Source organism: Propithecus coquereli, unplaced genomic scaffold (assembly GCF_000956105.1).
Source record: "Propithecus coquereli isolate 6110/MARCELLA unplaced genomic scaffold, Pcoq_1.0 Scaffold10, whole genome shotgun sequence".
Classification (NCBI taxonomy): domain Eukaryota; kingdom Metazoa; phylum Chordata; class Mammalia; order Primates; family Indriidae; genus Propithecus; species Propithecus coquereli.
Genome location: NW_012133858.1, coordinates 20,229,330 through 20,248,588, shown reverse-complemented (window position 1 = coordinate 20,248,588; position 19,259 = coordinate 20,229,330). Strand labels below are relative to the sequence as shown.

The window sequence follows — 19,259 nt, the reverse complement described above, 5'->3', positions numbered from 1 at the left end:
TCCCACAAGCAGCCTCGTGATGTCCACTTCAGAGACACTGGCTGGGCTGGCCAGGTCCCTCCTCAGAGTTCTGCATCCAGCTCCTAGACCCCGAGCCCCTGAGCCACCTCTGCCATCGGCAGTGCCTCCTCCTCTGTGGACTAACCTCCAGCCTTGCGGCCACCTCCAAGCTTCTGAGTTTTGATAATTCCAACCTCTTCTCTTTGTTCTCTTAGCTCTTGGGGTGGTAACTACTTCTTGCAGTTGAGATCTCCATGACACCTCAATATCATCTTTTATTGCCTTTTTAGTTTTCCAATAGTTGGGTAATAATTCTTTTTTTTTTTTTTTGAGACAGAGTCTCACTATGTTGCCCTGGCTAGAGTGCCATGGCATCAGCCTCGCTCACAGCAATCTCAAACTCCTGGGCTCAAGCAATCCTACTGCCTCAGCCTCCCGAGTAGCTGGGACTACAGGCATGCGCCACCATGCCCGGCAAATTTTTTCTATATATATTTTTAGTTGTCCAGATCATTTCTTTCTATTTTTTAGTAGAGACGGGGTCTCGCTCTTGCTCAGGCTGGTCTCGAACTCCTGACCTTGAGCAATCCACCCGCCTCGGCCTCCCAAAGTGCTAGGATTACAGGCATGAGCCACGGTAATAATTCTTAATATTAAATTCTCTCTGTTAAAATAACTGATATAGTGTCTCCTGATTAAACCCTGACAGATAGACCAAGTAATTCTGACTCTCAATAATTCTGAAAACAATCTAAAAATGAAATAAATAAAAATAAAGAACAGAAAAAAATTTTAAATGGCAAAGACATACTGAAAAGAAATAACTGAGAATAAGTGACTCTGAAAATAACTCAAGTACTAAATATCTCTGAAAATAAAAAATTCAGAAAATATAATGTTCAAAAATTAAATAACTCTGAAAATGAAAGAATTAAAAACCAAATATAATAACTCAAAAAATAAATAGATGTAAAATTAAACAACTCAGAATCTAAAATAACTGAAAAAAAAAATACCTGTGAACATAAGAAACTCTAAAACTAAATAACTAGGGGAAAACCCCTTAAAATAACTAAAAACATTTCACTCTGGAAATAAATAAGTCTACAGTAATTTAAAAAACTTCCAGTGAATTTTTAAAAGTCAAATAAGTAACTGTAAAAATAAATAGCTCAAAATCTCCAATAACTAAAAATGGAATAATTAGGAAAATAAATAACTCAGATAATAATTGTAAAGATAGATAATTAAAAATAAATTCTAAGTGAATTATTAATAATTTGAAAATTTATAATTCCTAAAACAAAATATACATAAATAACTGAAAATGAACAATTAAAAACTAAATAACCTTGAAAATAAAATAATTATAAACTGGTAACTAAAGCTATAAAATTAAGTAACTAGAAAGCTAAAAATAAATGAAAATTAACTAATAAAACTAAAAATTAAAAAAACTGAAAATAACTAAAACTAATTCAAAAACTAATAAATCTATACCTAAATATCTCAGAAATTAACTTGGAACCAACCCTCTCTGAAAGAAACGGTCTTGGAACTAACACGAGCACCACCTTGACATTCTCGCGAGGATTCTGGGAGGGGAGCGGCTCCTGGTCTGTGGCCGCTGTGGGGTCTGAGCTGCTCAGGCGCCTCCAAGGCTCGGGCTAAGTGTCTCTCAACTGATTCCCACTCTACTCCGGGAGAAATTTCGGAATGTCTGAAGGCATTTTTGTCACAATTTGGAGCTGGGGGCCAGGGGTGGCGCGCTGCTTGCAGCTAGTGGGCAGAGGCCAGGGATGCTGCTAAGCATCCTTCGATGCACAGAACGGCCCCGCAACAAAGAACTACCCGGCCCCAAATGTCAAAAGTGCTGAGGTTGAGATCTCTAGAGTGCAGCGGCGGAGCCCTCCAGGCGTGGGCTGTGGGCTCCTCTCGCCTCTGCAGGAGCGTCGGGGGAGCCCCGAGGTTCCCCGCGGCTGCCGGGGAGGAGCGGGCGCCCTGGGCGCTGCTCCCGCTCCCCGAAGGCGGCCGTGGCCGCCCCTCCCAGGGCGGCAGATGCGCAGCTGCCGAGGCCCCGAGGCCCCTCCGCAGCCTCTCCCTGGAACGCAGACGGCACGGGCGCCCCCAGAGCGCGGGAGCGACGGCTGCCCGCAAGGAGGCTCAGTTCTGCGGGGAGGTCGTCCTCGTCCTCTGGCGTCCCGCCCGCGCCGGCACCGCCTCTGCCCGGGGGCCGGTCGTCTCCCCCGCGGGAGCGAGCTCGCCAGTGGACACCCCGTCGCGCTCCTCGGTGCTTGCCCTGAAATGCCAAGAAGACAGTCAGAGGAGCAACGGCTACAGACTTGCGGGCTTTTCTGTCCCCCTGTGCACTCACGTTTCCTCCGCGTCGCGTGCTTCTCCCTGGCTGCTTTCCCCTGTCTCCAGGAAAGCCGATTCGGAGGCACGGGTTTCATAACTGTCGTCCGACTGGAAAAGCCCGGCGAGCTGGAAGGGAGGGGACGGGGTGCACGCTCGGAGTTAGGGGCAGTGCCCGGGCCCTGCAGGGCGACTCCCGCTGCCGGGGTGGGGCCTGCCCCTGCTCTCCCGCCCGGGCCACTCGGGCTCCCTGCGGAAGCCCTGGTTAGCATCAGACAGTGGTGTGAGGACGTGCTGGCGGGGAGGCTCTAGAGCCACTTTGAGGGTCCAGGGACCTCAGCGTGCTGGCTTAGGGCAGGTCCTTACGGGTGAGGATCATGAGAAGGAGGGAGAGAGGGAACGGAGAGGAGGGGAGGTGGGAGGAGCGGATGGACAGGAATGCGGGAGAGTATGAAAGAAGCAGGAAACAAGTTACGCTGAGAGCGCTGTTCTCCTTTTCCATGTCTTCTGCACCTTCACACTTTTCAAAGGTTTCCATGGAGATAAACTTCCTGCTGGAGCATCCTTGGGGAGAGAAAGGGAAGGATTGGGGCCGCTGTGGGGTGGGAGGACAGTCCCTCTGCTCCTGGCAGGAGGTAGCGGGCAGCGCCGGTCTCTGGCACGGCCTCCCCATCTCTAACTCCTGCTGCCCCAGGCCTCCATCTGGGCCGTGAGGGGGTCTCTGATCTCCAGGTTACCCTTCTGGCCCTGAAATGCTGTAACTGTGACTGAGAAGAAATGTCCACGTGGTGTTCATAGCCCTATCTCCCCGTTTCTCCAAGAAAGCAGTCATTGTCTTCTCCTGTTTACCAATCTTCTTACCTTCCCTCCTTCCTTCCCTCTCTTCTTCCACCCTTCCCCCTTCCTTGCTTCCTTTTCTCTCTGATAATCAATGTCCATTTCCCATCTCCCTGGCAGCCTCTGCCAAGTGTCACTTCTGCATGTGGGCAAATCAGAGGAACAAGCAAGTGCATCCTGCCTCTCTCTGATGAATAGATTGCTTAGCCATCAGTCACGTCTATGGAACACCTGTTACACTCCCTGGGCTGTGCTGGATACTGTGGGGAACAGCAGCCATCACCAAATACTGAGCAACTGCCTGTGCCTGGTGGGATGTTGGGCATTTGTCAAAATTTAAGCTTTACAACAGCCCTGTAATGGTCTCAGCCCTATTTACAGATGGGGAAACTGAGATAAGACAGCAACAGTCACGTGGCCAAGTTCTCTTGGTCTGTAACCATTGCAGCTGGATTCTCCAACATTCCTGCTCTTTACCACCACTCTGTGTAAGACACAGTCTCTGCCCCTCACTGTTCACAGGATCCCAACATACGGCAGCCCCAGACCGAGGGTCAACTGAGTAATTTATCCCCCAGGAAGCAGAGTGTGGGGTGAGTGTGAGGGGAGGAGTTTCTGTTCAGGTGAGAATCTAGGGGGAGGGGTCTGGGCAGGCCTTGAAGGGTAGAAGGGCATCCTGGGCAGAGGCATGGCTGGAGGACAGGTACCCGCAACACAGGGGCTGGGAGGTCACAAGAAGGCCTTTGAGGGCAAGTCTTTTCTGAGACAAACTGCAGCTGCCCTGGCTGTAACCTCGTGTACCTCCCCCATGGGCCCTGGGCTCTTGGCAGCAGAGACAATATCCTATTCACCTGGTATCCCCCATGGCTCCTGGGAGAAACCCAGAATTCTTAGAACCTGCAAACCTTAAAGAAAATCTTGCAGTCAAAGCCCTGGTTTTATGGGGAGGAAAGTGCGGCTCACGGGGCATCCAGCCAGCGGCAGTTATTGACCACCAGGCTGTAGGCATGGTGGGGACTGGTTCCAGGCCCCGTGGGGTTCAGGAGCTGAGTCAGAGCCAGACTGCGGTGTCCTGACTCCTCCTGGGCCATGTTCCCTCCCTCACCCAGGCCCTTCCAGTCCCAGCTCCCTGGGCTGCCGTTTGCTCTGTCTTCAGTCACCTGCGTATTTAATCCCCTCCTGGATTCACCAGCTCTGTGGTCCTAAGTGTCTTAGGTACTAAGGAGCTGGCAGCACTGAGGGGACCCCAAATCTCAGACTCATGGTCTGACCAGTCACAGGCATGTGAATGAACAAATGCCCGGTGGTAGAAGGGGCTTTGCAGTCAGTCAGACGTGAGTGCAATTCTGACTGCCACTCACCAGCTGTGTGAACCTGGGTAAGTCACTTAACTTCTCTGAGTATCAGTTTCCTTATCTCTAAAATGGGGATAATGATATCTATTTTGCAGTGGAGGCATGAGGATTAGCAGAAATGTTGATAACATAAAATGCCTGGTACATCATAGGAGTTCAATAAGCAGCACCTGTTATGATTATTTTTGATAATAATTACAATAATACTAAACAGAAGGTCTCAGAACAGCTCTGAGCACTCCAGGTGTTCTATTATTACTTAAATTTAGGGGAGGTTTATTTGCTATCATCTCATCTTCATAACACCCAGGGAATGAAACAAATTATAAGGTTAATAAATAGCTTTAAAAAGAAACACAGTGCAAACACACATACCCCTCAGAAAAACCAAACCAAACACACAGGATCTTGATGAGTATTCAATTTGATTATAGCGAAGTTATCCGTGGATTCTTGGAAAATGAATGGAATGACTCCAGTCCCAGCCAAGGTCTAGCAGGATGTTGGGAAGATATACCCTGAATCTCTGGGGCACTTCCAGTCCATGTACCAGAGTAAATATATAGTGTTGGTGGAAAAGGACAGGAAGAATGGGAAAGGTGTCCATGAAGATTCATGCTGATAAGGACTGGGGAATATTCTCTTTCCCCTTAGTGGATAATCTTTGCAGCACATATCATGTAAATCCTAAATGGTTCAAGGAATCTAGCTTTAGCATTTAGTGTCTATAATTCTAAGTTTTTATTTTGATTAAGCAAATTGAATGAAATTTATTAACAAGTGAACTTATTAGTGAGTTTAAATTATCCTCATCAGAATACATATTTTTCCCAAATTATAGACTTTGAAGACAAAATCATGGCTTTTCCCTTGCTGTCCACTGGAGGGCACAAATGGACCATTGTAGAACCTGCTGGTACAAGGGCTAAGTAACTCATCCAAAGAGATGAAGCTGGATTTGAGCCTAGGTCTGTAAGACCTCAGAGTTTGAACCCTTTATCATTATGCTTTGCTGCTAACCAAGCTCCCTCTCTGTCTTCTAGGATTTAACATGTGGGGTCATTTTCTGGCTGATCCATCCCAGTAGCTGTTCAGAGCTCACAACAGGAGAGAGTTTCAGAATGTTCTAAGAGATACTAGGCTGAATTAGGATCTTTTGCTTGGTGATCCAGAGTATAAACTTGGATGTCTAGGTTGGTCTATAGTTGAAGTGTCTATTTCATTTGCAACCCTGTCTTTGGCCAAGAGGGAGTGAATCATTCCTAAGCATTCAATTAATTGCTTTCAGATCCTACATATTCTCAGAGCACATTTCTTTTGGTGCATTTTCTGTTGTCAAAGTCCTTGGCAGCTTCCAGGGCTATCTGAGCTGGCCATCTTAGACTTTCAGAGCCGCTGGAGCTGGGGTCAAAGAAACTTTACTGTTGGGAAACTATGTCCTAGCTCAGCAACCAGCTGCCCCCAATTTGTTCTGGGTTAGAGTGGACCCAAACGCACATGGTAGGAGTGAAGAAGTGAACATGTCTAGTTGGGTTTAGTCAAAGCCTTGCCCATTTCATCAGAGATTTAATGGAAAATTTTCAATAAGATTAAAATACAAAACCACTCAAACTTTAGTATGGCTCCAATTTTTAAACAATCCTGCATTTCTATAGACAAAAAGTCTGGGAGAGGATATTTATAGTGGTTATATCTGCTTGTGTCTGATTTGTATTTTCATTTATACTTTCCTATATTTTCTAAATTTTTGACAATCTATATGTATATTCCATTTATAATCAGAAAAGGAAACTTAAAATAATTAAAATCAATTGGTCAGCTGTGTAAAATAAACCACAATCGGCTGGGTGCAGTGGCTCATGCCTGTAATCCTAGCACTCTGGGAGGCTGAGGCGGGAGGATCGCTTGAGGTCAGGACCAGCCTGAGCAAGAGCGAGACCCTGTCCCTCCTAAAAATAGAAAAAATCAGCCAGGCGTGGTGATGCACACCTGCAGTCCCAGCTACTCGGGAGGCTGAGGCAGGAGGATGGCTTGAGCCTGGGAATTTGAAGTTGCTGCGAGCTAGGCTGATGCCACGGCACTCTAGCCCAGGTGACAAGAGTGAGATTCCGTTTCAAAAAAATAAAATAAAATGAAATGAAATGAAATGAAATAAACCACAATTTCTCCAGAGAGGACTGTTTGCTAGAATTTATTTTCTTTATCAAAATTAGTTAGACTAGAGTGTACAAAATAAGTGTGAATAACAATAAAACAATCATGAAAGTAAAGAAATTTTCTAGGCCTAAAAGGAAATGCCACAGCGCCCTCTGCAGGCCATAATGTAGTTCCCTTGTTAGGTTGTTTCTTTGCTAATTTTTGTGGCATTTCCTTTTAGATAGTTCATAGGCTACCTCCAAGACCCTGAGGGACCCAACAAGAGAACTACAGTAAAGCCTGTAGAGGGGTCTATGGCTCTCCAAGGCCTGCAGACAGGCTCTTCCTCTATTAGCTCTTAAGTAGAAAAGTTATTCTCGTTTTATGTGTCTTTCACATGGCCAGGGCTCTGCAAATCAGGGACAAAAGTGAACTCAGAATTCAAAATTTTCAGCACAATCCAAGCTAGTAAAATATTATTAACTTAACTCCTCTATTTTCACCATCAACTGCCAGAGAGAGGCTGATTAACCTCCTGTTCCGACTGCCCATCCAAAACTGTGTAGATACTTAGGAGAATTCCCTTGCCCCCACTTCCCAGGCCCTAGCCCTACTGACATTAGGAATCCTATCATTTTGTCCTCGTGCCAGTGGACAGCAGGCAAAGAAAGCAGTTGCCACACTGGAAGAAGTCACTGGTCCTGATCAGCATGAGGAAGGAGGGCTGCTGCTTAACAGAGGCAGAGAGGACACGTGTGATGCTCAGGCGATCCACTGGGCATCTCTGAATCCTCTCATGCCCAGCTGTAACTCTAAATGGGCAAGTAAAGGAACCACAGCCTGATAAGAGTCCTGGATGCCCACTACGCATGTCACCAGCAGAAGTGTCAGATGGGGCAAGGGGTGTCTAGAATGAGTGGGAGGGAGATGACTTGAAAGTACAGCAAAGGACCAACTGCAGCAGCAGGTGGCAGACACAAATTCAAGATGGACTCTTACTATGTCCCCTAGTGGAAGTGCCTCTCTCAGAAACTGAGACCTCTAGAGCCACTGGGGCTAAAATTGTAGGGATGGGGAGAAAGAATTCCCCATGTGGGTTACTGGAGTAATAATGAGCAAGGTCACTACTCTTTTGACTTCTTGGCTCCCAGATTCTGCCTACTGGGGACACAGCAGCATAAAGCAGCCATTGGTTTAAGGTACAAACTGCATCCTGAGGGACAGTGCCCCATCCCCACAGTGCCACGTCCAAGCTGCTGCTCCACCTCGCCTTCAAGAGGCCCCACTCTTCTATCAGGCTGGCAGCTTCTGAATGGGTTGGTGGGACCAGTGGGTCCTGTGGTTACATGTTCACAGTTTCTTTTGCCATAGTGAGGCTCTTAATCAGTATAATGTTAAACAGTTGATCGCATGCTGTACTTTCTGGCCTGAAGGGGTCTGATAAAATCCATTTGTCTCCTCGAGTGACAGTACCAAACTGGAGGCCCAGCATGGATCTCTGCTGGCAGGTTGGACATGTAACAGTGGTAGCAGCTAGATCAGTCTTTTTTTTTTTTGCTAGATCAGTCTTGATGACAAGGAGCCCACACTGCTACGCCCAAGCACAGCCTCCATGTGCCACCAAGGCTTCTCCATTTATGAGCCCATGGTGCAGGCACTGGGATGCCAAGGAGGAAGCTGACTGACATCTACTGGCCAAGTCGCCCAGCTGGCTTGGTCATTTGGTACGTCTGCAATGGATCTTCTTTGGTGGGCATTAGAGCACAAGATCTTCACATTTTGAGCTCAAGCCCATAGGTCCACGTGTGCCTCTTCCCTAGTCAGGTCATGTTGTAATTTGATCCTAGTTACTGCTCTGGAAGAGTCAGGAAGGGAGGTGGGGACACATCTTGAGAATGTCAAATGCTGTTTTGTTTGCCTCACCTAAGGCTTCTGCATAGTCTCAGGGGACAGGAAAGGGTCTATTTTACAAGAGGGAATAGGCCACAGCTGCCAGCCCAGGAGGTCAAGGGCATGTAGCCAGACATCCTCATTCCAAGTTTTAGGGTCCCCAATTTCCTTATCAGAGTCTGACTTTGCCTGCTCGTCTACTGGTAGTAGGAGCCCAAAATGACCAGGTGGCAGACTTGCCTAGGCTGAGAATTCATCCTTCTCTTGAGTTCTGCCATTTTCACTTTAGCTCAGTCTGACCTGCAGTAGGAGATGAGGGGCTCAACGCCGGCAAGGAGGCCCTCTAATTCTCACACTGTGCTTTAAATTGGTGATTGATCTGAGCCTCCCAATTCCACCTTCCTCATAGATAATATTTTCCCCAAACCTCTCAAAGGCTAGAGCATTACACCAGCTGGTGCGTCCCTGTCCACCTGTATCTGATCCCAAGTCACTGCAGGTGAAGGTCTTAGCCATTGAACTGCTAGAGCAGGCCGGGGACCAGGACTCTCAATACCGTACTCCAGATTTCACATTCCTGTCACGACCTAGAGAGCACAGTGCCAGGCCTTGAGGAGGGCTTGAGAAATGTGTTTCTGAATTGTCAACTGGATAAATGTGATGTTCTCATGATAAACATATGTCATTTTTCTGTAGGGCAGGGCAGAGGGGATTCTATTAAAATTTAAGTTGTAAGTTAAGCTCAATATTGTTAAGAAGTTGATTTTCATCAAATTGTTCTATAGATTTTACACAATCCAAAAGTCCCAATAATGTTTTTTTCAGAAGTTGATAAGCCAATGCTAAAATATATACATTTTAGAATGTAAAGGACATAGAATATCCAAAACAACTCTAAAAAGAAAGAACAAAGTTGGAGGACTCAAACTATCTGATTTTAAGAATTATTATAAAGCAGTAATAATCAAAATAGTGAAGTATTGATGTCAAGATAGACAAATAGATCAGTGGAAAAGAATCTGGCATCAAGAAATAGATGCACTTATATAAATAGTCAATTGGAAAAAGAATAGTGTTTTCAACAAATGGTAATGGAACAACTAGACATCAATACAAAAAAGACTGAACTTTGATCCATACCTCACACCATATACAAAACAAAAACAGAAACATAAAAAAAACCACAAAATAGATCAGAGACCCAAATATAAAACTTAAACTATAAAACTTCTAGAAGAAAACATAGGAGAAAATCTTTGTACCCTTTTTTTTGTTTGTTTTTTTAGGAGATGAGGTCTCACTTTGCTGCCCAGGCTGAAGTATAGTGGCATGATATTAGCATACTGCAGGCTTTAACACCTGGGCTCAAGCAATCCTCCCTCCTCAGCCTCCTGAGTAGCTGGCAATATAGGAATGTGCCACTATACCCAGCTAATTCTTAAAAAATTTTTTATAGAGACAGGGTCTCACTTTGTTGCCCAGGCTAGTCTCGAACTCCTGACCTCAAGTAATCCTCCCACCTTGACCTCCCAAAGTACTGGGATTATAGGCATGAGCCACCTTAGCTGGCCCTTTGTGGCCTTTAGACAAAGATTTCTTAGGCAGGACACCACAAGTATGATCCATAAAATTTTTTAAATTGGATTTTATCAAAATTAAAATTTTCTGCTCTTCAAAAGTTGCTCTTAACAGAGTGAAAAGATAAGCCATACACTGAAAGAGAATATTTGCAAAGCATATATCTAATAAAGGACTTGTATCTAGGATATATATAAAAATTCTCAAAAATCAATAATAAGAAAACAATGAGCAAAAGATTTGGACAGATACTTCATGAAAGAAGATATGCAGATGGCAAAGAATCACATGAAAAGATGCTCAACCATTACTCATTAGGGAAAAGTAAAGTAAAACCTCAATGACATACCACTACACACTTACTAGAAGCCTGAAAATTTAAAAGACTATCAATACCAAGTGTTGGTAATGATATGGAGCAAGTGGAACAAACTCTCACACGTTGCTATGAGAATGTAAAATGATATAATCACTTTGGAAAATGGTTAGCAATTTCCTAATAAGTTAAACATACACCTACCATATGGTCTAACCATTATACTCTTAGGTGTCTACTCAAGAGAAATGAAAACACATTTCCACACAAAGACTTATACTTAAGTGTTCATAGCAGCATTATTCAAAGTTGCCCCAAAGCATAAACGAACCAAATGTTCACTTAACAGGTAAATGGATAAAGAAAATGGGATACAGCCAACAGTGGAATACTACTCAGCAACAACAAAAAAGGTACTATCATTTACACAAAGCAACATAAATGAATCTCAGAATAATTATGCTGAGTGACAGAAACCAGACCAAAAAAAAGCACACACTATATGATTCTCTTTATGGAATTCTAGAAAATATCAACTAGTCCACAGTGACAGAGAACAGATCGGTGACTGCGTGGGGTGGGCGAGGGAGGGCAGGAGGAAGGGAATACAAAAGGACACGAGCAAACTTTGGGGGGTGACAGGTATGTTCATTATCTTGAGTGTGGTAGTGTTCTACAGGTGTATAAATATGTCAAAGCTTACCAAATTATACACTTTAAATATGTGTAGTTTATTATGTCACTATACCTCAATAAAACTGTTGTAAAATTGTAGTATGAAGTCTCTGTCTAGAAAGTTTAATATGCTAAAATGCATATCCCCAGGCACTAACGCTAGTTATTCTAATTCCAAAGTTCTGAGTGGAACCCAGAAGTCTGCATTTGTAACAAGCCCTTGAAATAATTATAATGCAGGTGTGGTGCCTAAACCACCATTTGAGAAACACTGACCCAGGGAGTAAGGATTTCTAGAACAGTCTTGTGACTAGAATGTTGTTTCTGGAAAAACAAGAAACTTTTTCCACTAAAGTTGCCATATCTTTCTGTGTTAAGCCTCTAGGGCACTCACACTCAAGTACCATAACATATATTTAACATAGTATTAATAGTTGAAAAACAGAAGTAAATCATAATTTCTTCCTAACTTACCTTCACACAAAATGAAATCAACTCTATAATCTTGTTACTATTTCCTGGCCGATGCCTACAGTTTGAATCAAGAACTTGTATCACTTGGTTCTTGTGACAGAAAACTAATGTGGTGGCTTTCCAATTACATTTCTTAGTTTACCTTTTTCCACATTTTACGAATGCACACCTACCTTTGCGCACTGCTGACTGGCTGATGATCAGAGAAGACAAAGAAAGAATGTGAAATGGTTGCATTCCTGCTAAGTCTCTGAAGGAAACAATTCATCTTTTCATTTTTATATATTTTTTTCTTGTCAAACGAATGAACCATTGCCAGTATAAATGATAAGAGGTTGATTTCCCACATGAGACTGGCACTTCCTAACCCCAGCAACATTACCTGAAGTGAGTATTAGAACTTAATTGATAAAGCTTGGTATGGATTTTCCCACCAAACATCCCTACTGTTATAAGAATTAATTGAAAAAAAAAAAACCAAATATGAAAAGGCAAAGCTCACTTAAAGACGATTTTTAGTATAGTGGGTAACATCAGTAAAATGGTGAAGAAACACTCAAAAATTCTCTCCTTCATGAAAACATGGAAAAAACTGGCAAAAATTGTTAGAAACAATTTTCTTCAGAACACTGGAAATTAAATGGATTTATATCAATCTGGAGAGCATTTATTAAAGAAAAATTATTATATCTCAGTATGAACAGTGAACTTTGTGGTGTTTTAATCTGCCCTATTCCTATCCTCCACCTCCTTGGTGGGAGCCTTGGAAACCAACAGCCTGCAGTGATGGTGAACATTAGCTGTCTGGCAGCCATGGCTGCGGGCAAACAGGGATGGAGCTCCTGCAACGCCTCATCCCCAGAGAATTGTCATTATTTGACCTGTCCAGGGGTTCCTTGGAATACTCCACTTACAAGGCTGTCTTTATTAGACCTGACTTAGAACTTCTCCAGTGTGAAGTCTTGTCCTCAGGGACATTTGTAAAAAATGACTAGAGGCAATTGTTTAATTTCATGGCTGCCTCAGGCACTGAATAATAGTTGGGGAAAAAATGGGCTAATCGAAAAGTTTAAAAGGAAAAGCTTTGGGATGAGATGTTCATAGGGGCTTAGAAAAACTCCAAAATATCTGTAAGAATCTAGAAAGCCATGCACACCCGTCCTGTGGGCATGCTCAGGAAAGATCTGAGAAGGCCCTGTGCTCTCACCTCTGGCTGATCTTGATGCTGAAGTGAAGGCTAAGCAGGAATTGTCAACTGCCTGGCTGAGGGTTGAAGGTGTGCCCCAGTGTGCACACAGAGCCCCTTGGCGAAGACTGGAAGATTTACTGGTTTCAGGTGTTTAAAGAAATCTCTGTCCTGTCATCAGCTGACCACTAAGCTAACTGAGCAGAGACTTCAGTGGCCATACAGATAATGAATGCAGACTTTACAGAGTGAGTTTAGAAAAGTCACTAAACAAAGAAACGACAACAAACAGCAAAAACAACAAACACAGGGAAGGGAGGAGAATCTGATTTCCAGAGTTGCCACATTATGTTATTTAAAATGTCCAGTTTTCAATAGAAAATTATGAGACATAATTTTGGCCCATACACAGGAAAAAAGTCAATAGAAATGGTCTCTGAGGAAGCCAAGATATTGGACTTACTAGACCAAGACTTTAAATCAGCTATTTTTTCAATGTTCAGAGTTAAAGGAAATCATAAAGAACAAATGGAAAGCACAAGAACATACTCTCACTAAATAGAGAATATACATAGAGAATATGTATATATTTTTAAAAGGACCAAGTAGAAATTCTAGAGTTGAAAAGTATAATAATTGAAGTGAAAAAATCACTAGAGTTGCTCAATAGCAGATTTGAAGAGGCTGAAGAAAGAATCAGAGAACTTAGATATAGAACAATCAAAACTATTCAGTCTGAGGAAGAGAAAGAAAAATGAATGAAGAAAAGATGAGCAGATCCTCAGAGACCTGTGGGTCACTATTGAGCATACGAACTACACATAATGTAAGTCTCAGAAAGAGAAGAGAAAGACAAAGGGGCTGAAAAAATAAGGAAATAATGGCTGAAGTCTTCCCAAATTTGACAAAAAACATTAATCTATACATTCAAAAAAGTTTACAAACTCCAAGATATATGAATTCAAAGAGATCTACACCTAGACATATAATAATCAAACTATCAAAAGACAAAGAATCTTTTTTTTTTTTTTTTTTGAGACAGAGTCTTGCTTTGCCCTGGGTGCCCCATTCTCTTTCACTTCCTCGCCGTGGCGTCAGCCTAGCTCACAGCAACCTCAAACTCCTGGGCTCAAGCGATCCTCCTGCCTCAGCCTCCAGTAGCTGGGACTACAGGCATGTGCCACCATGCCCGGCTAATTTTTTCTGTATATATATATTTTTAGTTGTCCAGATCATTTCTTTCTATTTTTTAGTAGAGACGGGGTCTCGCTCTTGCTCAGACTGGTCTCGAACTCCTGACCTTGAGCAATCCACCCGCCTCGGCCTCCCAGAGGGCTAGGATTACAGGCGTGAGCCACCGCACCCGGCCAAAAGACAAAGAATCTTGAAAGCAACAAGCACATAAAAGGAATTTTCAATAAGATTAACAGCTGATTTCTCATCAGAAACCACAAAGTCCAAAAGGCAGTAGGATGACACATTCAAAGTACTTAAAGAAAAAACTGTCAGCCAAGAATTCTGTATCTAAGCCCAATTTATTTTCCACAAAAATGCCAAGATTGTTCAATGGAGGTAAGAATAGTCTTTTCAACCAATGGCTCTGGGACAACAGATATCCACATGTAAAAGAGTGAACTTGGACCCCTAATTCATATCATATACAAAAATTAACTCGAAATGAATCAAAGACCTGCATGAAAGAGTTAAAACTATAAATTCTTAGAAGAAAGCATAGGTGTAAATTGTCATGACCTTGGATTGGGCAATGCTTTCTTAGATATGACATCCAAAAAAGAAGACACCAAAGAAAAATAGATAAACTAGACTTCATCAAAAGGAAAAACATTTGTGCCTCACCTCTAAGAAAGTAAAGACTGCATGAAATGGAAAAAAATACTTGAAAATCATATATCTGATAAGAGTCTAATATCCAGAATATATATATAACTTTTACTATTTAACCATAAAAATGACAAGCCAGTTTAAAAATGGGCAAAGGAGTTGAATAGACATTCTCCAAAGAAGATATACCAATGGCCAACAAGCATACGAAAAGATCAACATCACTAGTCAAGAGGGAAATGCAAATCAAAACCACCGCTACACACCCACCAGGATGGCAATAATAAATAACAAGTGTTGGGGAGGAAGTGGAAAACACAGAACCCTCATACATTGTGTGAATGTGAAATGGCACAGCTTTGGAAAACAATTTGGAAGTTCCTCAGAAAGTTAACATAGAATTATCACATGGCCTAGCAATTCCACTTATATATATCCAAGAAAATTGGAAATAAAGAGTCACAAAAACACTTGTATACAAATATCCATAGCAGCATTATTTACAATATCCAAAAAGCAAAACAATTCAAATATTTATCAACTGATGAATGGATAAACAAATATGGTAGATCCATGCAATGAACTACTATTCAGCCATTAAAAGGTACAGAGTACTGACATATGCTACAAAATGAATAAAACTTGAAAAAATTATGCTAGGAGAAAGAAGCCTGAAAGGGCCACATTTTATATGATTCCATTTATATAAAATGCCTAGAACAGGAAAATTCAATAGCGACAGAAAGTATACTAGCGGTTGCCAGGGGCTGGGGAGAAAGGAAAGATGCAGAGTAACTGCTAATTGGTGCAGGACTTTTTTTAGGGGCAGGTTACGAAAATGTTCTAAAATTAGAATTAGAATTAGAGTGGTTATTGTTACACAACTTTGTGAACAGTGTCAAACCCCCTGAATTATATACTTTAAGAGAGTGAATTTTATGGTATGTTGTTTATATCTTAACACTTAAAAAAAAGTAGTACAGCTTTTGAAAGGTAGTACTGACCATTTGAATCTCTGTTAACATTTTCTTGAGTGGTTTTGGGATTTTTGATTGAAAAGTCGATGTTGGCAACCAGATGCACGGGGGGAACACAACTAAAAGGGACACACCAAAACAACTTCACATAACCACATGCAACCACAAAAAAACAAACTCCCTCACGATCTAAAGCAAGCATAGGTGCTTTCAGGGACTGTGAAAATGTGGCCACAGTTATTCTCCTAGCACACCATTTTCTTTAATAGTATCTCCGATCTGCACACCCACCACAAAGCTGGAATCAGCATCTCTCTCCAGACTAAAGACAGCAGGGATAACTTACCTTTAACATCGTTTTGTTGCTCCATCAGTAATTTACTTATTTCTGAAAACCAACAATCTCTGATTTCTTTTGAAGCTGCCTGTAATTACAGAGAAGAAAATACTATGAATATCAGATCACCCTGAGTATTAACTGGACAGAGCTTTTATTCTCTGAGTGATCTTTAGAATAATGAGATAGAAAATAACTTGTCAAGTCATGAGAGCACAATAGGGAAAGAGCAGAGGAGATCTATGGGGAAGGTATGTTCTTTACCTGCAGGATGTATTTCTCAAGTCCATTTTGGTTGGCAATTTCAAACTTTTTAGTGCTCCCCCTTCCAAGTTGGCGAATTGAGAGTGTCATCAACTATTGTAAAAGAAGGAAGAGAAATGTTCTATATCATCATTTTCTGATTTTAAAATTGTCCGTGTCGGTCACTCTAATCCTTTCTACCGCTGACAGCTTTCTTCTTCCATCTTCCTTCCAAGTGTTTTACTTTCCTCTGTTAGTGGCTCCAAGGAACCATAAAGCACAATCGGGCACCATGTCATCTGTCTTCTCTGTTTCAGAAGGTAACGTAGACTGTATCTGTTCATAAAGAGAGCTGTAGCCCTCAACCTTTAAGCGAGCAGATCATCTGTCCTTTTAGTACCTATTTCACAAAACTCTGTGTAATAGTAACTGAATGAGTATCCATTAAGAAACATAAATAACAAAGGCTACTGTGAATAAACTAATGGCTTTAATCAAAGGAGTGTTTGTGGGTGTGTGTGTGTGTGTGTGTGTGTGTGTGTGTACCTCATAGCTAGCTGGCTATGTAACATTTCCTATACAGTTGAGAAACAATGCTTGGTGTAGACATGAGTCCCTAGACCCCCAGGGTCAGGATACTGCCTAGACTCTACACAAAGATGTGCAGTTGAGAAGGGCAGGTCTGAGATGAAATCCAGCCCACACTCTAATCACCAAGTCTTTCACCCCTCTGCCTGGAGGAAAGAGGGTACTTTCTATTAGTTTGTCTAGATAGGCTACCATAAGTTCCCTTTTCTTTGCTTACCACAAAGGCACCTCTATGCCAGCCCTGGCCCTGTCTATGACTGATTACAAGCCCTGACTCTGGACTCAGACAGACCTGGATGTGGATTCTAGTTCTGTTGTGTGGTATTTGGCAACTTCACTTCTCTAAGATTCAGCTTCCTCATCTATAACAAGGATCTCTCTCTTTCCCTCTACCTCTCTCTCCACTTCTAAGATTCCCCAGGAGTTCCTTTACCTTCATAGACTTCTTAAAGCTGTAATGAGGAGACAGCCCCTGGTCACCAGGCTCCACGTGTATCTTACAGAACACTATTCCCCTTTCGAATAGATAGATTTGCCTCTGACTGGGCTTAAATCGAATAAAATCCTTCATTTTATAACGATCCTTGTGGATTGTCCAGACGTTGAAAGGGCCATGCATCAACATCTTGCCCAGTTTGCCAATATCATCCTTTTGGAAACACAGACATGCAGAAAAAGAAGCTGTTAAGTTACTTGACAGAGAAAGAATATTTTGGGGTCTGTTTTCAAATTATAAAGCATGCTTATTTGAGGTTTACAATTCTAAAAGTGGCACTTGGGCTAATCTGTCACTAAATTAAAACTACAGTTTTGTGAGTTTCACTGAGCAAGACACCATTCTCAGTTATATAAGGAAATCAGTTCAACTAGATAAGGTAATAGTATACATAAAGGATGTTAGAAATACTTAAACTAAAGATATTTTAGTTCAAGTATTTTATCTATCTTGTAATTAATTTTAGCTAGCAAAATTCCATTTCCTTTTTTTTCGTGTTCGATATGTGACAGTCTACTTAAAAAGGGCAAGAACTTAATGTTTTAATTCTGCTCGGGAGAGACAGAATTGTTGCTGCATTATGGACCTGTGATAATCCGTGTGTTCCATCTGCATCCTAACATCTGCTTCAGGTACATGAGAACCTGAGTACATGAGGTTTGTTCTGAAAGGAGAAAACTTAGAGGGACATACTCTTTGTAACATTGTAATAGACAGTAATTTCATTTTTCACTCAGCATTTCTCAGAGTGAGTGGACATACAAAGATAACCATAAATGACAGATTTTTTTTTTTTTTTTTTAAAAGTCTACACATCTATTTGACTCTAGGGCACACATTGTGATGCCTCTCCCTCCATCAGCAAGCCTGCCTCTCTCATATGCCTAGCTGACAGTACAGATGAGATGACCCTTCCTTCTCCGAGCTCTCTCCAAAGGGCAGTAGAGTGAGATCAACTCAGAGCACGGTATTTTAAAAAAATTAGATCATTTAGAGCAGATAACCAAAAATTCATTTCTCTAAATCAAAATATCAAAAGGGCAAATTATTTGAATAGGACCATGACAAAGAAATCTCCCTGAGTTACATCTCGCTGAGATCAATCCCTACTGTTTCTGAGAGTTAATATAAGAAATATGTACTTTATTTATAATTGACTGGAAATGTTAATAATTTATTATGTATATATTGAGCAAATTCTAAATATCTTTTATCTCGCTGAGATCAATCCCTACTGTTTCTGAGAGTTAATATAAGAAATATGTACTTTATTTATAATTGACTGGAAATGCAAATAATTTATTATGTATATAATCAATAACATATATATGTGTACATGGACTTTAATAGAAGGCATGCAATATGTCCACCCAATATGCTAACAGAGAAGTACAAAAAATCTTGGTAAATTAGAGTAAACCTTAAATAATTATCTTGATTCCTAGTTTGTCTAAGCCATAAATGGAAACTCAGATTTTATGACTTAGGAAGTTGTGGAAATTTTTTTGCTGACTTCATCAGGGGTCTATTTCAACACCAAGGAAAGGAAATTTTCAAGCTCGATAATAGAAATGGTGCAGGCTTTCAAGGAGAAAGGGTCAACACTGAAAAATGAAACTTTAAGCAGGCAGAATGTCTTCTTATATTCAGAATATTTTCCATCAGAGAAATGATAGTTTTGAAATCCACATTAAAGCAGAATTTTAGCGCTCACATCTATCGCCTTCCAGGCATCTCGAAATCAAAACAAGAAAAATCCTTCAGAAGAGTGGAAGCTTTACTCTTTCCCGGCAATCTGAAAAATAAAAATGCATTCTGTATTCCTTTCTCAAAGTTTTTACTTGTAACTCTCTAAGTGTCTGCTTACTGCTGGCCACTGGATCATTATAAGTCTGATAGCTGCTAAAACAAGAATCCTAATCAAATTTAACAAATCTTCTCTGAAATGATTTATCTTGTCATAGCTATAGAGAA

At 41.7% G+C, this 19,259-nt stretch overlaps 1 protein-coding gene across 1 annotated transcript in view; it reads right to left on the bottom strand.

Moving 5' to 3' along the window:
- Positions 1-2,163: 2,163 nt before the first annotated feature.
- MCF2L2 (MCF.2 cell line derived transforming sequence-like 2) overlaps positions 2,164-19,259 on the bottom strand; it is a 207,854-nt gene continuing 190,758 nt past the window's right edge. Inside the window, exons 23-28 of the mRNA XM_012640066.1 lie at positions 17,223-17,438; positions 16,223-16,315; positions 15,968-16,046; positions 2,831-2,919; positions 2,375-2,484; positions 2,164-2,299 (exon numbers count right to left, since the gene is read on the bottom strand). Of these exons, the coding sequence (XP_012495520.1) occupies positions 2,164-2,299; positions 2,375-2,484; positions 2,831-2,919; positions 15,968-16,046; positions 16,223-16,315; positions 17,223-17,438 (723 nt within the window). The remainder of the gene's footprint in view (positions 2,300-2,374; positions 2,485-2,830; positions 2,920-15,967; positions 16,047-16,222; positions 16,316-17,222; positions 17,439-19,259) is intronic.